We start from the raw sequence: 19,735 nt of genomic DNA on the forward strand, positions 1-19,735 counted from the left end.
GATTTATATATGATCATCAGTTTTTTTATATATTTGAGATTCCTTCTTATTTTGTTCTCAATTTATTAGATATATACAAGATCGAATTACAAAATAGTCAAAGACATTTACTAATCAATGAAAATAAAGATATTGTACCACTTATGTCACTATTAATAGTATCTTAAATGGATATAAAAGAAATAAAATTTCACCAAAATGGACACAAAATCGTGATAATTATGTTATTTTGACTAAGTTTTATGGCTAAAACTATTTTTATTTTCCATTGTAGATACAACACAACCAAGAATGTATTCTATAAATACTAAAATGGATGTAAGAGTTTGTTTTTAAAAACGGTTTAAATGTTGGTAAATCCCACTATAAAGAACAGATATGTAAAACTTATGGATCGTATTTGTATCATCATGTGCTGATATATTGCCCAGACTGTTACCATCTTCTTCTTTTTTAGCAGTTCTATCGAGACAACCACCTAAGCTGGTTTCCAGAAAAGTGAGTACAACCATTTGATTCGCAAATAATCATATGATTGTAAGAAAATGCTACATGGTTTTTCTTTCTTATGCAAGAACATAGTGCATGGACAATAATTTCATCTCTGATAAAATATATGAACACATCTAAATTCGATGTGAGTCAGTGAGAGGAAACACTTAAAATAGCCACACAAATTTAACATAGCTTTGAATCATAAAAAGACTTAACAAAAAAACGATTTGCAAATCTTAGATACTCTTTCTCATCATGAAAATGAAAAAATATTCAAAAAAAGAGCATGGAAATGAGAAAAAAAGGATAATAATATAAAATAATTGTACGTACCTACCCTAACGATTTAGTTTCTCTGGACTACTTGGATTCTCTGCTGTGTTTTTTTTTTCTCGTCTCTTGTGTCAACTACAATCTTCACTGTTATCCATTATATGTGAGAATGTCATAAAACTGAAAGATGTATTTCCAAATGGGTTGATTTCGTCTACGGACTTTTTATAGAAGAAAATAAAATTTCAAGATTACTTTCTTTTCTTCTCGTCAAACTAAACTTGTATATGAACCTCATCAATGTTATGTGAATTAGCGAGATTCTTTAAATTATATCAAAAGCACTACCAATATTGTTATACCACCCAAGCCATGTTTATCATCTTTAGTAACAAGAATTATCGTAAGTAGAAAAATAAGAAATTCAAACTCATTGTGTTAAAAAAAAAGATTCCAGACGCATATTAAAAAAAATCAAATCAATCAACGAACATTTTTGAATCAAATTGCTTAAGTTTTGTGAAGTATCTTGCATGAAAACTTGATTAGCTGGGAGCTTCGAATCGGATGTAGTCATACATAATCCCTTGGAAAGGACTTATGGACCTTGGCTGCGTGAGAAACAATGTATTCTCGCCTTCTACAAGCTTTGAACCAGCCACTTCCACGTTGAACAACCAGTACAATCCATGTATTCCATGTCTTGCTATCGAGTTGTCTCTCCCGATCAATCCGCTCGTGAACAACGGGCTTGCATTCGCATCATTTACACGTACTTGGAGTTCGGCAAAAGTAGCGGATGCGATGGCTACTCGTAAAGTATATGTGTGATCCTTATCAATGTTTTTGAGTTCGAATTTGATTTGCCATGTTGTTCCTTGATATGTTTTGCTATCCTTTTTTCTACAAAAATAAAACGTAACAATGTGCTTAGAATAGAGCGTAATAAATTCAAGAAATAAAAAATGACAGAGATGCTGAGGACAACCTAGTGACTTGAGCATAAAACCAGTCTTTACTATAGTCGCTAGAGCCAACAACATATACCAAGTCTTTATCTGGGTATAGTTCTGCGTATCTTTCCCATAATCCATATTGTCTGAACCTGCAAGATATTAAAATCAGTAATTAAAAAGAAATTATTTGTAGAAACTCTAGCTAGAAACTTTATAAGATTTGAATAGTCTAGAAAATGTAATAATATTTGTATGAGTGTAAAAAAAACCTGTCAGGGTGATTTTGATAAAGTTTGTTGATATATTTTGGATTCGGATCAGGAGCATAAAACTCTGCGGCTGATCGATCTGGAAAACCAATTTCCCACAAGGTTGCTCCATTTCTTGGAGGCTGATATACAAGATCTTCCATATACATGTAACAACCTGCACATAATGAATGATACTAATTACAGTATTGTATATTGGGTTTAATTATACAAAACAAATGGTTTGTGGAGTTTATAGAGAGCAAGAAGGAGAGAGGACCTGGAGTGATGGTGATGATGTCATCGTATTTATAGTCGCCAATAAAACCAGGAATCCATGCATAGAGATTGTATTGGCCTGGTCGTACTCCATTTATGTAAAAGAATCCTTCTTCATCTGTTCTTGTCCAGAATTGATAGTCCTGCATGAATTAAATTATATGTGCATATAATCATATTAATTCTAAATATTTCCATTAATTTCTTCATGGGGCCAAACTCAAACTAAAGTTCACCTTGCATTCTCGTTGCCATGAACCAGCAGCTCCAGGCAGAGCCAAACCAACATAACCTCTATTTGCTGCAATGAAATCTTTATCTACGTACCTTCAAAACATTTTTAAACAAATGACATCTTGCAGATGATTAGATACATGCATGTACTTGTCATGTAAAGTTGACTTGTCTTGAACACGAATTTATTAGTATTTAGAGGTAAAAGCAAACGCAAATCACAATGGGCTCTCTGTTGTAATTTGTTTACCTGTCTTGAACGAGAAGTCTGCCAACAACATTACCACGTTGCTCTGCTTTCACATAATCATCAGAAGCTGGAAAACTGTAAGGCCAGCTTTCTACTTCCACATTCATCTGAGATATACAAATTTACCAAGATGTGAAATGAGGAGACAATGATATATTCGTTCTTCTAGCTATGTATATATAAAACAATATATTAAGAAGGACCTGAGATTTAGCATCTTGCCAGAGCCAAAGAGGGTCATTATCATCATCAGTAGAGGAGTTTAAATAGACAAAGACCGGTCCAAACACCTTCTTCCATGCCTCTCCTTCACTGAACTTTGGCACTAAATCCTCCCCTGTATAGTGTGCACTCATAAACACCTGAAGGATCCCACTCTAGGTTACACGACATTCATAAAAAATTTTAGAGAAAAACGTTAAAGCAGAAGAGATGTGTATTCTTACAGCAAGAGCAGTGGGTCCAACGTGAGATGTCAAGTTCTGTTTTTGAGGTCCACCAGTTCGGTACTCATGGCTAGGAGTTATGAGCCAGAAACCAACTGATGGTTGCTCCGTGCATATCCATCCATGGACAGTAATGTCTTTGTTTTCGCATGAATATTGGTACTTATCATCAACCTAAAACCCCAAAGAAGTACCAGTAATTAGTACAAGAAAGAAGTTAACCTCTCTTAATTAGTACTTTACCTCTCCTTTAAACTGAGGCTCAACAGGGTTAACAAGTAGAACAGCTTCAGGGTAAGCCAGAGCTTGGCCTCTATCCGGTAACCGGTCATCAGGCAATGGCATGAACCTCTGCCTATCATCAGTTATTGCCATATAGTGAAACCTACAACCTCAGATAATATTAATAAAAAAATTAAGTGATCAAAGATGTGTTAGGATGTGAAGGAGTGATGCGTAGTTTACTTATCCTTTCTTAGCTTGAATGCAATTCTAGTTTCAGCTATTGAGAAAGCAGGCCACTCTTTCAAGTGCTCGTAGATGGCATAAGTGTAGAATCCTGACGACCCACGAAGCATAACAAATCTGTTTCCACAATGGTTTCAGGTCATAATCTGAACAAAAACTGGAATATGAAGTTCATGCATGCATGTCAAAGATATATAGTAGGACCTTTTGTCAATGTTCAAAGGGACAGCTTTGCCTTCTTGTGATGGGTCCCATTTTCTTGTGAAAGAGATCTCAATCTGTTCTTCGGTTTCCATTATTACCTCAAACTTTGTTCCTTTTATACTGTTACAAAAAGAAAATAGTCATTAATTAACGGTTGCTTTGAAACCTCTTTGAACTTCAATTTGTAAGCTTATGAAGAAGACTTACACATCAAATGTACCAGCGGTTCCTGGTCCACTCCAAACGAGGTCCCAATACCTGAAGAATGTATAGTCTTTATATCCATAGGAGAAAACAGAGAGAAGCATGCAAATAACTATTCTTACAAACATAAAGGATCATATATATATATAGCACACTACCCTCTGTTGGATTCTTCATTAAGAACCTCGAGCAAGTTATCGATGCCATTATACTCGATACCTGTAACAATTCCATCAGGCTTTGATAATGTAACACGAGCAATGCCATTATCCATCACCACCTGATCAGAGCCATTAATACATCATCAATATAGAAATATTTCATCAAAAACGTTACACTCTTGTTTAGTATCTGCAGGTAAATGAACGCATAGAGAAGATCATGAGAAGAGTTCAAGTAAACCAACATGATTGCCCTTATCTTGCAACTGCAGTTTAACAGACGACATTGTCGAAATGTCTTTCTCCGCTTTGGTCTGAAGCTAAAAGTACATGTACATGCTTTCCTATACGTATACGTGCATATATATATGGATCGGATTTAGAAACTTATGTTGCCTTAAACGTGAGATAAAGCAAGTTGGGTATAGTGGAGATAATCTCTTGACTTCGTCGTCAAAACAGTTTGGTTAGTTTACAACAAAACGCTTAAAATAGCCGCAATGATCATCATAGTGACATTCGTGTATGTGTGTCTCAAAGCTTTCACTTACGTCTCTTCTAAAAACAATACCATTTTTGTGTGCTTCATTTACGTTAGGTAAACTTTTCCCTTTCCCCTTAAAGTCAACGTTCACTAACAAACACAAAAGTCCAGGCCGAAGCCCAACTCTATGAGGCCCAAATTCACAAAAGTCCAAAAAAACAGAGCACTGCCATATCCTTTCGGTTTCACTCACTCTCTTCAACCAAACCCGCCTCCTCTGTTCCTTCTTCTTCCCCCATTCTCACTCTCCTCCTCCCTAAACCTTATCTCAGTCCGAACTAAACTCAGTTACTTTATCTATGTCCTGAACTTGCTAATATCGTTATCTCCATGGATTTGATGGTCTCCACCAGCAGTGTACAAGAAGGCTTCTCCTTGATTCAACAACTCCATCGCGAGCATAAACCAAGTAGCAAGCTTGATGTCCTCGGTCGTACCTCTCGCAACGTTAACTCCAGACTCTCTCTCGGGTCACGAAAAAGGAACCGACTTGTTCTCGCCTCCGCAGCCTCTGGTCTCAACGGCAGAGCTCAAAAGTTCGAAACTTTAGCTTCTGGGGTTAACGGTAACGGCCACTACAGCTCTCCCAACTCCTCTTTCGCCTTGGAAGACGCAGAGAGCAACAACCATTTGCGTCAGCTCGTCAGAACCGGCGAGCTCGAGGAAGGGTTCAAGTTCCTCGAGAACATGGTCTACCACGGGAACGTCCCCGACATCATCCCTTGCACGACGCTGATCCGCGGCTTCTGCAGGATGGGGAAGACGAAGAAAGCTGCTAAGATCTTGGAGATTCTTGAAGGCTCTGGTGCTGTCCCCGATGTGATAACTTACAACGTGATGATTAGTGGATACTGCAGAGCCGGGGAGATCACCAGCGCCTTGTCTCTTCTCGATAGGATGAGTGTTTCTCCCGATGTTGTCACTTACAACACCATCTTGCGTTCTCTTTGCGACAGCGGGAAGCTGAAGCAAGCCATGGAGGTTCTCGACAGGCAGCTTAAGAGAGATTGTTATCCCGATGTGATTACTTATACTATATTGATCGAAGCAACTTGCAGAGAGAGCGGTGTGGGAGAGGCGATGAAGCTTTTGGATGAGATGAGGGTTAAAGGGTGTACCCCTGACGTTGTGACATATAATGTTTTGGTTAATGGGATTTGTAAAGAAGGGAGATTAGATGAAGCGATTAAGTTCTTGAATGATATGCCGTCTTATGGTTGCCAGCCGAATGTGATTACGCATAACATTATCCTGAGGAGTATGTGCAGCACGGGGAGGTGGATGGATGCTGAGAAGCTTCTTGCTGACATGCTGCGTAAAGGCTTTTCGCCGAGTGTTGTCACTTTCAACATCTTGATTAACTTCTTGTGCAGGAAAGGCTTGCTTGGGAGGGCGATTGATATCTTGGAGAAGATGCCTAAGCATGGATGCCAGCCTAACTCCTTGAGCTACAACCCGCTGCTCCACGGGTTCTGCAAGGAGAAGAAGATGGATAGGGCGATTGAGTATCTGGAGAGGATGGTCTCTCGTGGCTGTTACCCGGACATTGTGACTTACAACACTATGTTAACGGCTTTGTGTAAAGATGGGAAAGTTGAAGATGCCGTTGAGATACTTAACCAGCTTAGTAGCAAGGGATGTTCGCCTGTGCTGATCACTTATAATACTGTTATTGATGGGCTTGCGAAAGCTGGGAAGACGGGGAAGGCGATAAAGCTGCTGGACGAGATGCGTGCGAAGGATCTGAGGCCTGATACCATCACCTACTCCTCTCTTGTTGGAGGGTTGAGCAGGGAGGGGAAAGTAGATGAAGCTATCAAGTTTTTCCATGAGTTTGAGCGGATGGGCGTTAGGCCAAACGCGGTTACCTTTAACTCTATAATGCTGGGGCTATGCAAGACGAGGCAGACGGACCGGGCCATTGATTTCTTGGTTTATATGATCAACAGAGGGTGTAAACCGACTGAGACATCGTACACTATTCTGATAGAAGGCATAGCTTATGAAGGTATGGCGAAGGAAGCTCTTGAGCTGCTCAATGAGCTTTGTAACAAGGGGCTGATGAAGAGAAGCTCAGCAGAGCAAGTTGCAGGGAAATGTAGCAGTAAGTAGTACAATCACTATGAGAAGACTTCACTTGGTTCCTTTCTATTTGTTATGTCTTAGGTTCAGTTTTGATTTGTCAGAATTTTGGTTTTTGGAGTTTGCATATCAAATATGAAACAGCTGTTACCACTATCATTTGGTCTTATTTATATATATTCAAACACATACTATCTATCATACTGTTAAGGAGAGCCTTCAAGACGAATGTAGTCATACATAATCCCTTGAAAGGGACCATTGCATCTTGGCTGTTTCAGGAAGATTGTGTTATCACCTTGTACAAACCGGTTTCCCGGTATGTTCACCGTGTACAGCATGTAAACCCCGTGGACTCCGTGCCTTGCAATCGAGTTGTCTCTCCCTATAAGTCCGGTTGTGAACAGAGGACGTGTTGCGTCAGCATCATTGACTCTCACCTGCAGAGATAGAACAAATCTTAATAAACAAAATTGTGCATCTCAAGTAGACATGTGAAAATTTCATTCTTACCTGCAACTCTGCTAAGGTTGCAGATGCTATGGCAACTCGCAGTTTGTAATTAGCCTTTTGATCAACGTTTTCTAGTTTAAACCGAATCTGCCAAGTTGTTCCTTCATACACATCTCCTTTCTTCCTAGGAACATGAGCAAAGAACCAGTCTCTACGATAATCGCTTACACCAATAGTGTAAACAAGGTCATCATTTGGATACAAATCTGTGTATCTCTTCCACAAACCGTATTGCCTGAACCTGGTAAAATCAAACCAAACCCGCCTTTAGTTAGGCTAATTGCACATTCAAGAAGTAAGGTTTACATAAGTGTAGCTCATAAAACCTGTCTTGAGGATGGACTAAAACTCTGTTAACAAGAGTGGGATCAGGATCTGGGATAAAGAACTCAGAAGCTTTTCTGTCAGGGATGCCGATCTCCCACAAGGTAGGTCCATCTCTTGGAGGTTCATAGACGATATCACCCAGTTCAATCTTGCACCCTGTGTTGTTATGACCATCAAGACTTGGCTGATGTATAGGAGACTATAGTATTTGATAGAACAAGCTTACCTGAAGTCACAGAAACAACAATGTTGTTATGATAATCTCCAATGAAGCCAGGGACCCATGCATAGAGATTGTACTCGCCAGGACGCACATTGTCTATGGAAAAGTAGCCAGCCTCATCTGTTATCGCCCAAAATTGGTATCCCTGGTAAGATATTAAAAGTTAAAGAATCCAAAAGGTATTGAGAATGTTGATAACTGAGAATGTTTGAGGGAAGAAGATCACCTTGCATTCTATTTGCCAAGAACCAGCATCACCAGGTGGAGCCAGACCCACATAAGCACCTTTTGCTGAAATCAAATCATTGCTTACAAACCTATACAACAATCAACATTAGGAATGTTGAACCGATAAGAAAGAAATAACAGAACCAATGCAAAATAAAGGAAGCAATCTAATACCTATCACAGACGAGTAATCTACCACGGGCCATGCCACGTTCTTCAGACTTTGGGTAGTCCTCAGAAGCCACAAAGCTATAAGGCCAACTTTCAACCTCAGCCATCATCTGCAGATCAACTCGGATAAGTGAACCCTTCACTATAACAGATCTATTTTTGTATTCAACCACGCTTGGAAATGAGATTCTGAGTTGCTTCCCTCATACCTTTATCTTAGCATCATCCCATAAGAAGAGTGAATCATCTCTATTAGCTGTGGAGTTTAAGTAAATGAAAACAGGGCCATAGACTTTCTTCCAAGGCTCACCACATTCAAAGCGAGGCATCATTGTTTTCCCCGCATAATGTGTACTGTGAAACACCTGGTATATTCACAATCACAATGAAAACCAAGATCAAGAGTGTTCTAATATTCTGACTACAACATTGAAACAGTCATCACATTGACTACAGGGGACACTTACTGCAAGGGTGGTTGGGCCAACATGTGAGGTAAGGTTTTGTTTGAGTGGTCCACCAGATCGGAACTCATTACTGGGCGTAATTTGCCAGAATCCTACAGGCGGATCGAAGGATATCCATCCATGTACTCTCAGATCCTTATTCTCACATGAGTATTGATACTTGTCATCTACCTGTAAGAGAAAAGATTAATGATGTCACAAAACAAGCATAAATATACGGATTCATGTTTAGTAGAAAGGAGACTAAACAGTTCAAAATGTACTTCTAACTTCTAAATGATTGAAACAGTGTTACGGAACTCATACTTCGCCTTGTAGGTGTGGATCACACGGAGCAGTGAGCAAGGAAGCTTCCTGGTAATCTAGAGTTTGGCATCTTCCTTTGCATAGATCATCTGGAAAAGGCATTATCCTTTTTCTGTCATCTGCCACCGCCATGTAATGGAATCTGTATAAAACAATCACCAATGAAGATAAATATATATATATATATATATATGAGATATCAAACAACTATTAATTCATATCAGACAAATATTACTTGTCTTTTCTGAGCTTGAAGGCGATTCTTGTTTCCCCAAGTTCAAACCCAGGCCACTCTTTAAGGTGTTCATAAATGCCGTATGAGTAAACTCCAGAAGAGCCACGGAGCATTATAAACCTGAAAGTCAAGTGCATCATCATGTCAACAATGCCTCTTCTCTACTTTTGTTTCTCGTCAAAAGGGGAATACATAATGCAAGAAGATAGACCTTTTGTCGATATTCAAGGGAATGTACTTCCCCTCAAGGGATGGATTCCATGTTCTTAGAAACGAGATCTCGACCTGCTCTTCAGTCTCGACTATCACCCTGAAACTCTCTCCACTGATGCTGTATAGATACAATCAAATGATTTGATTCACCAACACACATTTTAAGGTGCATTTGCTTCTAATGCTAAAGAATGTTAAAGGGTAAATGCATAGAGGACATACACATCAAATATTCCCTTGCCTCCAGGTTCATTCCAGTGCAGGTCCCAGTACCTATACATTCACATAAAAACTTGACTTCTCCATCGAAGAAAACAGTATAAAATTATCAACCATGAGTCATACATACCCTCTATTGGTCTCCTTGTTACGAACTTCGAGCACATTGTCAACACCGTTATAATTTATCCCGGTGATGATACCACCTGGATTTGAAAGTGTAACTTGGAGGATTCCATTGTCCATCACAACCTAAAACATGTTTGTCTTCAGTTTGTAATGAAAGAAAGATAAAAAAAGGAAACATTAACAGACTGAGAAAGTTGCATTACATAACGGTCACTGATATGAAGCCGGACACCTTGAAGAGGCATCCTGCGATCCTGTCTATGTCTAAGACTACTTGTACCTTCACCTGTCCCTGTTGAGCCTAAAATTAGTGTAAGAACAAAAATCTCAACGCTTTTTTGGCTTGTAGAAAAATTAATTACACACTCCTCTTTACAAAGAAGAAGGCAACACCATGAGATGATCAAAGAAGAGAAGTGTTTTGTCTAAAAATAAGGCTTTTGTAGCGGCCATAAATATAGGATCTTTAGAACTGGTCTTTTTAAAACTATATGCTATACCAAATATTGTTATCAATAAATTATAATCCTCCGACCGTTTAAAGTCTCTGCCTTTCTGGATTCATACGCATAGCCACTAAAGGGGAAACCTTTCTACAAAGAAAGGAATCAAATTTGATAAAAGGAGAAGGAAAAACAGTTTAGAATGTCATTAGGAACTAAAGTAAAGGGACAAAACAACCATAAAGAAGACATCAAAATAAACTTGTTTCTTCATCGTCTAGGCTAAAAATACAAAATTTTCAGTCGCAATTTTGTTGAACAGAGTCAAAACAGTTCTTTTGTAAGCGAGGTTAAAACATAGAGAAGCCATTAGCAGAGAAGGGAGGAGGGAGTAATACAGTGGTGGTCGGCGTTGGAAGCGGTTTCATGGTTGGTTAAACGATGCAAGAGCCGATCAGCGAGTTTCTTCATCACTACCGAAGCCTATCGCTCACAAGTGTAAACGTGTTACCGATCTACAGAGAGACTGCTTTAGTGTTTGATCAAACCAAAGCGCATGTGTGTCTTTTGTTTCAGTTGCGTCAGCGTTTGTCTGAGCGTTTCGTTATAACGCTCGAGTGTATCACTTCCGGTTTTATCGGAATCTCGGTAACAAAATCAAATTCAATTATACTTCCGGTTCAATTTCTTCAGACCGGACATGGACCGGATATCAAAGAAACCAAACCGATTACTCATATGGCAGAAGTCTTCATTGAGTTCATGTTTATTCCTGAAAACACTTTTATTGAAACCAAATATAAAAGAAAGTCTCATGGTGATCAGCTTAAACAATCTTTTAGGGAAGAACATCTCTGTCTCAGTAAGCATTTAAAATGTATAAAACCCCTTCTTTTGAATCTGTCTGGAAGGGAGTTTGAGCAGATTTACAGAACAACACACGAGTTACGTCTCTCTCTCTGCTTAGCTCCCCTCAGGCTTCCTCTGGAAGAAGAGCGATCCTATCAAGACAGCTATTCCAGTTATTGCTATCGTGAAGAACAGCCTTTTGTTAGAAACACCATTGTCTCTTCTCCTCCTGCCGTTTCCATCTCCCTCTGCTGCTCTTGGGACCCTTCTACACATCAGAACCCATTCCACGACATGAGTTTTAACCCAAAAGGTTAATAAGTCTCTGAATCAGAGTTTATAAAAATGTACCTGGATGATTCAACATTGTTGAGCACAGAACCAGGGCACTTGGTTTCATGGTTATATGTTTCACGCAATCTAACATAGCTGTTGCATTGATAACAGAGTTCCGTGCGGTTGCCACATACTTCCTGAGTTTATGAAACCCGAGAGAATCAAAGATTAATCACTTCGTTGGAGTGAAAAGGAGAAATCTGTGAAAGCTACTAAAGTGAATACCTGATGCTCGGGAAGATCAAGTGCAGGCAATGGAAACTCGCAGAACTCACACGTTACCATCCTCTTGGGGCAGATTTCTTCTGTATGACTATTAAAAACCTCACGGTCTATGGTTTCTTTGCACATCAAGCATGGTACCTTCTCAATGAGGAAGGTCATAAGAGAAAGTAGGTCAATTCGAGAATCTAGCACCATCTAAAACCAATATGCAGATAACAGATACTATAGCCACCATATGAAAAACTATGGAAACCATTTTTATCAACATGTCTTAACATCAATCAAACTATAAAGTTCTCATGGATATTACTAAGAAAAATTCCTTAGATCAAAGATGATGATAGCTGTGGGAATCAATCAAACAGAATACAATTTAGAGACTGGTAAATAAAAAAAAGAAAAACCAGCGTACGTACCGGAGCATGTGTGTTGGAGAAGTGTTCCTCAGCATGCTTTTTGGGAACCATATCACCACAAATCTTGCATTTTTCTAGATTCCGAGCACAATGTACACGATGCAGATCGATATTTGGAGCTGGAATGTCTCTGTCACTGAAAACATTAGGATTGTGAGTACGCTCAAGGAGGGATCAACCAACTCACTAAACGAAGCACACACAGCCGTCTAGAAACTATGCAAACTGAAACCATCAAAGGTTACGTTAAAGCATGACGACAGAAGAAGGAATATAATAAAAAAAAAACAGGATGCTAATGAATGCAAACAACGCCCAAGAAGAACTATGGAGGCAAACCTTGACGTTAAACAAGATTGAAACAGAACATAATCAAAGTAAAAGTTGTAGCAATGATAAAATCTGTAAAACACCAAGCAGATCAGAGTAATTGAACTGTTGAAATTCCCCAGTCCCAAATTTCATAAATCAATCATCCATAGTTTTAGAATTCTCACAAAACATACATTTTATATCATGAACATGAATGATACCCAAATAAAAATCAACTCTTTTTTTTTTTGCAATATGGTTTGTAATCAATCACCGACCAAAGGTCATGACTTTTGCGAGAGTCCACAAAGAATTGTCCTTTAAGGTTCGAAACGAATTAGAAGAAAAGGAATAAAATTATTACATACCAGTGGTTGCATACGATGGTGATTTCTCCAGTCTCAGTGGCCATCGTCTAGCTAGCTTACGGGACGAAGTAAGAGATCAGATGATCGATGATCAGAGGAAAGCGAGATCTCAGAATCACCCGATGATGTGAGATGATTCAAGCACCGTTCTTTTAACCTCAGATTTTTTTTTTTTTGAGAGAGGAAGAGGAGGTTTAATTAATTTATTAATTAATGAGTAATTATAGAGTATGGTTGAACCGAACTTTTAGATTTAATTAGTTAATGTTATGTAATGAACTACTACTAACGCGCCACGCTCCTTTGTTCGCACTGAATTGCACGCGGCTCATTGCCACATCCCATTCACATGGTAGATATCCCTTATATATTATTTGAAAATCATTACAACTTCTTTTTGTAACCACATGTCATCATTATAATGATTCTTAGAACTATTAGAGAAATATGTTGATCCATCTAATTATATAATAAGTTTTTATTAAACTAACAATAAATTCATTATTAGTGTATTTTATTATTTCCTTAAATAAAATTTACGGAATTACCTAATATGGCTAAAGTATATATGGCAACTAATGATTTTGAATAATAAAGATTTGATAAAAATTAGTGTATCTTCTATCATATTTGTTTAATTTTAATCTATTAAATAAATTAAACAACCACAATAATCATATAATAAAAATTTAAATTTTTCTGTATATGTTATGTTTTGAATTTTAAAACCGACTATAAATTACTAAAATTGTCAAAAGTCTCACATTTAAATTTTGTGATCCATGCTTTAAAATTTAATTATTAAGATTAATATATATATATCGTTTTAAATTAAATTATAAACCATATAAAATACATAAATATTTTAGTTTCAAATTTTACTTTGAACAATTTTTTTCGATAAAATTTTTGAAGAACATTGACAACTTTTTAAAAAAAAAAAAATTATAAATTACTATAACTATTAATACCACAATGAAAATTTTATTATCAGTAATTTAAAAATTAAAAAAAAAATCTATAAAAGATACAAATTATCAAAAAACTATATGAGTAAAAATCATCATTTGACAGACATTAATATTAAAAATATACTAAAATATACTATGTATGTTAGTATCATTTAAATTTAATTACATATCCTATCAAATATAAAAAAAACATTCTTTGGATTAATAAATTTGATTTATATGTTCGCACCAATTTTATTATATATTTAATAGTTACTGACTTTTAATGATTCAATATATATATATATATATATATATATATATATATATATATGTTAATTTCATAATATGTAAAAATATTTAATACATAGATAAATTTTGTATATAATGTTTATCCTGCGCGAAGCGCGAGTCTTAACCTAGTTTTTAAAATAAAATCGACAACAACCACAAACACAGACAGACCTTGTTTGTTAAAATAAGCAACAACAATTTAAGTAAAAAAAATATGAATACAGAGAAATTCACAAGAAGTAAACCTTTATTAATGAAAACAAAACAGAAATAACAAAAGAAAGAGTTTCACACGCATGGCATATGCCTGTCCACGATAGACGAAATGATGATCGGCGGTGGTTTTATTAGCTACGTAATGCTTTACTCGTTCCAATATTCAAGCGTTATGTGCATATATGGCATGAAAACATAAACACACACAATTCACATGCATGTGCATGCCTTGTCTATTCAAACGTGTGAATGGAGGTTGAAGGTGGAGTAACGTATTTTCTACTATTGTAAGGCGTTAGTGTATATGCTTCCATGTCACTGCACTTAAGATTACGAACAATATTTAGATATAGCATTATACAGTACTTCAAATCTCCAAAAAAAAAAAAAAAAAAAAAAATCTCCTTTCTTCAAGTCTAACTTTAGTTACCTCTTCTCGAGCCGAATTGACCGTAGTTCACAGTTGGCAAACCTAAACAAAAGAAAATAGATCAATGATATCAACTCCGAAAATATATTATGTACGTACGGTCGGTAACTTAGGTCCGTGACTTTAGTCACAAGTTAGAGCACATAAATAAACATGAGAGTGGGCGTAGTATAATTACCTTTTAAGATGATTTTCTTCAACAGGTGTGCCAACTTTTTCATGCAGCGCACGTAGTGTTTGTTGCAAAAATATCCCATGGCTAACAACTGCAATGTCTTTCTCCGGCCTCTCCCATAACCTACATTTAAAAAAAAATTATTAGACTGTTACAATAATGTTGGGAAATATACATTGCCAGATTTTACAATGCGTACTTGCAATTGTTATGTATGTTTATAAAAAATGTAAAAAAAAAACTAACTCCACGAAATTGTACCTAGATTTTGAATCGCATTTCGACTTGTTAGTTCTAAGCAAAACGACTCTGTGGAGTTAATAATTTTTCGTATATGAAAATGGATACTAATTAAAACTAATGACAGTTTTTGTTTTAATGTTACTTTTGTGCTCGGTTTCATGTCAACTAGTTTTTTGTGCTTAACAGAAAGCCAATGAGAAAGTCCAAAGAAAAGAAAATTATGGTGGTCACCATTTGAGAAAGTGAAGGCCTCTAGCAGAAACCTCTTCCATGTCTTCCCTCTCCTCTGCTTGCCATTCAGCATCTTCATCACTCTCTATCTATAATAAAATGAAAAAAAAATAATTTCTTAAAATTTGAAAATAAAAACAAGATCATGATCATTTTGAATTTCTAGAAAATCGGTGCGAGATTTAACTACCATTGTAAAGTCGATCTCTGAGAAATAAGTGCGATAGGTACTTATACTTTCTCTTTTATCACACGGATATAATCCCTGCGGATATCGAACAATGGATCAACGTGCATAGTTATTTATTTTGATTCCTTTACTGGAACATTTGTGGCAATCATTCATTATAAATTGATTGTTTTTATTAATAACGAAGCTTTGATTCTATTAATGAGAGAGAACGAGTTGATCCTGCTCCATGAAAATCTGAGTGCTCAAGTTCATAGTCAATTATATAGCATTGTTCCACTATATATTCTTATATAATTAAAATAAAAGTAATCCATATTTATTTCCTGGTTAAAAGAATTAATATTACCATGCGTTCTCTACAAATCTCAAGTGCTACAATTGGAGGGGAGTTGTTAACTTTTGGAAAGATATCGGATTGATTCATATCTTCTTGTCCCCTAAATATTCCAACTGAAGTTTGCATTGCCCTGAAATTGTATCGACAATGTTACTATCAGGGTATTAAAGAATTCTAACCCATCCATGTAACCAATTTTATCGTGGGATAACAGATTTTCGTGGTTCGCTCGTGGTTCGCTCGTGAGCTAACCAATTGATTAACTGTGGATTGTCACGGATCAATCCACAGTTTTCTTAAAACATAAATTCTTCTTGTTTCATTGAAAAAGCTAACGAATATCTTTTAAGTTTAATTTTATACACAATAAAAGATTAATATGATGGATTTTAGGCTTATTGATACTTAATCAATTAAATAAAACACAGATAAATATTTTATAAAAATACAGGCAATTTTAGTTTATTTAAAATAAACTATTAGTTAACCATCTAAGAATTTAAACTACCAAATGGATAAATAATTAAGAATACTCAATAATTAATCATTGTTGACAGATGTAAATGTTAGATATACCTTGTCTTAGACCTGCACGTCATTTATTTCACTAATAATAATGTCTATGGTTTACCAAATTTTTAACTAAAATCTAAGTTTTGGAAGCTCTACCTAAAATTTCCTGACCAAATTAAGAAGAAGTGGTAGGTAGGTGTAGCACCTGCGCAGTGGAGAGGTAATCACTAACTGGACAGTGTTTAGTAATCCTGATTTACTGATTTCTTTCCTCATGTCAGAAACCTACAAAATTATTTAGAGAATTTCAGAAATTATCATTGATAAGGAACCTTTTGAAAATTTAACCAAATTTTAATATGAATATAATATCAAACACTCAAATTTTGATAAATGTATAAAGAATCTCAAACTAGTATATTTTTCAAAGAAGAGATTTTCACTCTATTTTTCTTTGTTTCCTATTTTCTATTTTTCTCGTGAAAGATTCTTTTAAAATATCTTATATATTAAAACAGAAGTCATGACTTCTTTTCATGTGTGATTTTTTTAGTTTGAACCATTCCTAAAAAAATATCATATTTAACATAAGTTCATTATTATATCTTTTAATATCTTTATCTTTTTATTTGAAAAACAAATGAATATATTTAAAATATTCTAACAAAATCTTTTTAAAATCTTCTTAGAATCTTTTAAAATTTACTTTCAAAAATTAGTTAGTTTTAATTTAAATTATCATAAAATATAATTAGAAATTAAAATTGAATATAGTTTTGGTTTATAAACGAAAATTTAAATAAAATGAAATTAATTAATTTCACAAATATATTTATTAATAATTTTTAAAGATTTTGTTAGAAATAAATATTTATTTTTATTTTAATTTTTTTCAAATTTGTTTTCTAATAAAATAAAAATCATGATTTTTTGATGAGTGATATTTTTATTTGGACCATCATTTAAATTTTATATTAAATGTATATCACTAATGCTAATATACATAATATTTTTAACTACTTTAATCATAATATCTTTTATATCTTTTATTTTTTTTTAAAAAAAAAATTAAAATTCTAACAAATCTCTTGAAAAAGATTATAATAAGATCTTAATTGTCATAAATTGAATATAAATATTTTCAACTAATTTTGTAATTAGTAATGAAATGTTACTAAAAGAATAAAATTATATCCTATTTTATCAATTTTATAATAATATCTATTATTTTAAAATAAAAATGTTATATTGAACAAAATATGATAAAATTATTTTAAATTGATAAGTTAACATATTTTATTTTCATAAATATAAATATTTATGCTAAAAATATAATATGTTGGTAGAACGGGTTAATATTAGTAAACTATATAATACATGTATAAAAATTTAACTTATCTTAAAGTTTTTAATATACAGTAATTTATTATATAAAATTAATAAACATTAAAAAATTACTAAAAAAATTTAGCGATTTGAATTAGGGATCATGATTATAATAAATTAAATACAAAATTGTTTTCATATATGTTGTTTCATGCATTAAAAATTTTAGTTTAGTAATCAAACGCAAATTCAATAAGACAAATATATAATAAGCAACATATATATGTGATGATTTTAATTTACAGTATGAAAACTATAAAATTATTATATTTGGTATAATTATACAAATATTTAAATATGTGAGTAACATTAAAAATATATAATAATTATGTAAAACAAATATTTATATATATAAATGTGAAAATATATATCCGCACGGTTGTGCGGGTGGAAATCTAGTTACTAATATTAAGACTCTCATACTTATATGCAGGAGGGCATTTCGCAATGTTCAGTAATAAAACAACAGATGCTAAAAAAAATACAGGAGGGCATCTCAATTTATCAAAGCCTAACAGGAGTAGTTATATATATATCTACTTCTCACCTGTTGAATACCCGTTAGAGAGAGATGGGCATCAAACAGCTTGCCAGATAAAGCAGTCAATTCTCCTTTCTCTATTTCTACGTTGTGGATTCCTTGTGCATGTCTCACCTTTCATCCATTTCCGGTCCAACACACGATATTAGAATCTATCACATATACCCTTTACCTTTACGTACTATATATCTCAAAATCAAGCCATGAGAATTTGTCTGTAAACGATGTGAAAGTTTCACCTCTTATCAAAATGTGAAATTTCAAAGTTCAATATGTTGACGTCATATGACATATGCCAACTGATGGAAGGTGAATATTGTTACCATTACTTGGTGATATCTTGTAGGTCAGTATGTTCTGACTGTTTTTTGTGCTTGCATTTGCGTATACCTTATTATAAATGTGTGTTGCAACAATTTTTTTTAATTGTAAACATAGACGTTAATCAAAAAGGAAAAGAACATTTTATTTTGTGTTCGCCTTTTGTGATAGTATTTTATGCAAGCAAAAAATTGTTTAATATTTGTTTTAAATGAGATTTTTTTTAAAAATGTAAACGCAAAATAAAAATTATGTTTGGAAAGATCGAAACAAAAGGTCCCATCAAACATAGAAGAAAAACTACGTCAAAAATGTGTTTACTTTTTTTTCTAAAAAGGTCTCCTGATGAAGAAAATCAACCAGCAGTTGCGAATATTTTCCATAAGATTGAGACTGACGAAATAAATAAATGGTCAGACTAACCAAATGAAGGGTTTTGAAATTAGGCGATGAGCGGCGCAGCGTCTGAACTCCACACAATTCCATGTATACGTGCTCACCTCTCTAGCAATATATACCAAATGAATATCGTTGTTTTTCTTCTTCTTCTTCCTTACACATTCATATTATCATATATATATATATATAGTATATCACGTACAGATCCAATTCCTTCTACTCACTTTCATGGAACCATAAAAACTCATTTTCCTGCAACAAGCACAGAAACTTCTTCGAAATTGTATCAATTGCCTCTCTTTTTAAGTATTGACGTAGGTCAAATGACTTGACTAAAGTCAATGCCGTGTTGACTGGAAGTGGATGGGAGTCTCTTTTTTTGGATAAATTGACTGGGTAGTGGGTCGAATGTTTCTCCAAAATTTACACCGTTCGTTTTTATTCCCCCTTTCCGTATGTTATATTTTATCTATTCTATTTTATAAATTGATAATATGTTAAACTTTAAGACAATATATAAGTTGTGTATTCTTGTATTTATTCAATTAACAATTGTTTAATAATGAATAAAAATGTAACCAACCATAAAAAAAATACTGTAGAAATAGTCACAAAAAGCAAATAAGTTTAATTTTGACATAGAAGCTTGTAAAATATTTTATTAAATGAAACAGAAAAAAAA

The 19,735-nt window shown here is 34.6% G+C and overlaps 5 protein-coding genes across 8 annotated transcripts; 1 reads left to right on the top strand and 4 right to left on the bottom strand.

Annotated features, from left to right (window-relative positions):
• Positions 1–1,107: 1,107 nt before the first annotated feature.
• LOC103871768 (probable rhamnogalacturonate lyase B) lies at positions 1,108–4,768 on the bottom strand. The gene is made up of 14 exons (XM_009150054.3): positions 4,464–4,768; positions 4,216–4,337; positions 4,061–4,111; positions 3,854–3,973; positions 3,647–3,766; positions 3,425–3,566; positions 3,182–3,355; positions 2,939–3,097; positions 2,736–2,842; positions 2,488–2,578; positions 2,253–2,394; positions 1,994–2,150; positions 1,757–1,873; positions 1,108–1,671 (listed from the first exon to the last, which is right to left on the bottom strand). Exons 1-14 carry the CDS (start codon positions 4,503–4,505, stop codon positions 1,314–1,316), a joined length of 1,902 nt encoding a protein of 633 aa, XP_009148302.2. The 5' UTR covers positions 4,506–4,768; the 3' UTR covers positions 1,108–1,313.
• A 124-nt stretch (positions 4,769–4,892) lies between these two features.
• LOC103871770 (pentatricopeptide repeat-containing protein At1g09900) lies at positions 4,893–7,000 on the top strand. Its single transcript, XM_009150057.3, has one exon. It carries the CDS (start codon positions 5,093–5,095, stop codon positions 6,872–6,874), a length of 1,782 nt encoding a protein of 593 aa, XP_009148305.2. The 5' UTR covers positions 4,893–5,092; the 3' UTR covers positions 6,875–7,000.
• LOC103871769 (rhamnogalacturonate lyase B) lies at positions 6,979–10,911 on the bottom strand. The gene is made up of 15 exons (XM_033272464.1): positions 10,717–10,911; positions 10,079–10,176; positions 9,877–9,998; positions 9,750–9,800; positions 9,526–9,645; positions 9,315–9,434; positions 9,080–9,221; positions 8,774–8,944; positions 8,516–8,671; positions 8,310–8,416; positions 8,134–8,224; positions 7,911–8,052; positions 7,684–7,840; positions 7,358–7,598; positions 6,979–7,284 (listed from the first exon to the last, which is right to left on the bottom strand). Exons 1-15 carry the CDS (start codon positions 10,787–10,789, stop codon positions 7,051–7,053), a joined length of 2,025 nt encoding a protein of 674 aa, XP_033128355.1. The 5' UTR covers positions 10,790–10,911; the 3' UTR covers positions 6,979–7,050.
• A 172-nt stretch (positions 10,912–11,083) lies between these two features.
• On the bottom strand, positions 11,084–13,068 carry LOC103871771 (TRAF-type zinc finger domain-containing protein 1). The gene is made up of 5 exons (XM_009150058.3): positions 12,825–13,068; positions 12,145–12,280; positions 11,729–11,866; positions 11,519–11,640; positions 11,084–11,435 (listed from the first exon to the last, which is right to left on the bottom strand). Exons 1-5 carry the CDS (start codon positions 12,866–12,868, stop codon positions 11,282–11,284), a joined length of 594 nt encoding a protein of 197 aa, XP_009148306.1. The 5' UTR covers positions 12,869–13,068; the 3' UTR covers positions 11,084–11,281.
• A 697-nt stretch (positions 13,069–13,765) lies between these two features.
• LOC103871772 (phosphoglycerate mutase-like protein 1) lies at positions 13,766–19,316 on the bottom strand. Of its 4 annotated transcripts, XM_009150061.3 has the most exons (10): positions 19,256–19,316; positions 19,078–19,158; positions 18,340–18,447; positions 16,612–16,691; positions 15,903–16,023; positions 15,554–15,628; positions 15,364–15,452; positions 14,893–15,012; positions 14,715–14,756; positions 13,767–14,602 (listed from the first exon to the last, which is right to left on the bottom strand). In XM_009150061.3, exons 2-10 carry the CDS (start codon positions 19,138–19,140, stop codon positions 14,518–14,520), a joined length of 783 nt encoding a protein of 260 aa, XP_009148309.1. In that variant the 5' UTR covers positions 19,141–19,158; positions 19,256–19,316; the 3' UTR covers positions 13,767–14,517. The 4 variants fall into 4 exon arrangements, with proteins under 4 accessions (XP_009148308.1, XP_009148310.1, XP_009148311.1 ...); XM_009150060.3 differs by lacking the exon at positions 19,256–19,316 and having other exon boundaries at positions 13,766–14,602; positions 19,078–19,243; XM_009150062.3 differs by lacking the exon at positions 19,256–19,316 and having other exon boundaries at positions 13,766–14,607; positions 19,078–19,243.
• Between the last annotated feature and the right edge of the window lie 419 nt (positions 19,317–19,735).

Source organism: Brassica rapa, chromosome A06, assembly GCF_000309985.2.
Source record: "Brassica rapa cultivar Chiifu-401-42 chromosome A06, CAAS_Brap_v3.01, whole genome shotgun sequence".
Taxonomy (NCBI): Eukaryota; Viridiplantae; Streptophyta; class Magnoliopsida; order Brassicales; family Brassicaceae; genus Brassica; species Brassica rapa.

Coding starts and splice junctions, on each gene's coding strand:
- LOC103871770 (XM_009150057.3), top strand. CDS start 5,093: ATGGATTTGATGGTCTCCACCAGCAGTGTACAAGAAGGCTTCTCCTTG.
- LOC103871771 (XM_009150058.3), bottom strand. CDS start 12,868: ATGGCCACTGAGACTGGAGAAATCACCATCGTATGCAACCACTG. Junction 11,867..12,144: donor TCTCCAACACACATGCTCCG/GTACGTACGCTG, acceptor CTCATTGAGAAG/GTACCATGCTTGATGTGCAA. Junction 11,436..11,518: donor AACAATGTTGAATCATCCAG/GTACATTTTTAT, acceptor TCTGATGTGTAG/AAGGGTCCCAAGAGCAGCAG.
- LOC103871769 (XM_033272464.1), bottom strand. CDS start 10,789: ATGAAGAAACTCGCTGATCGGCTCTTGCATCGTTTAACCAACCATGAA. Junction 9,222..9,314: donor TTCAAGCTCAGAAAAGACAA/GTAATATTTGTC, acceptor TGTTTTATACAG/ATTCCATTACATGGCGGTGG. Junction 8,417..8,515: donor GGGATGATGCTAAGATAAAG/GTATGAGGGAAG, acceptor GTTGATCTGCAG/ATGATGGCTGAGGTTGAAAG.
- LOC103871768 (XM_009150054.3), bottom strand. CDS start 4,505: ATGTCGTCTGTTAAACTGCAGTTGCAAGATAAGGGCAATCAT. Junction 4,112..4,215: donor AATGAAGAATCCAACAGAGG/GTAGTGTGCTAT, acceptor TACATTCTTCAG/GTATTGGGACCTCGTTTGGA. Junction 3,974..4,060: donor ACCGCTGGTACATTTGATGT/GTAAGTCTTCTT, acceptor TTTTTGTAACAG/TATAAAAGGAACAAAGTTTG.
- LOC103871772 (XM_009150060.3), bottom strand. CDS start 19,140: ATGGAATTGTGTGGAGTTCAGACGCTGCGCCGCTCATCGCCTAATTTC. Junction 16,024..16,611: donor ATTACCTCTCCACTGCGCAG/GTGCTACACCTA, acceptor ATACAATTTCAG/GGCAATGCAAACTTCAGTTG. Junction 14,757..14,892: donor GAAGAAAATCATCTTAAAAG/GTAATTATACTA, acceptor TCTTTTGTTTAG/GTTTGCCAACTGTGAACTAC.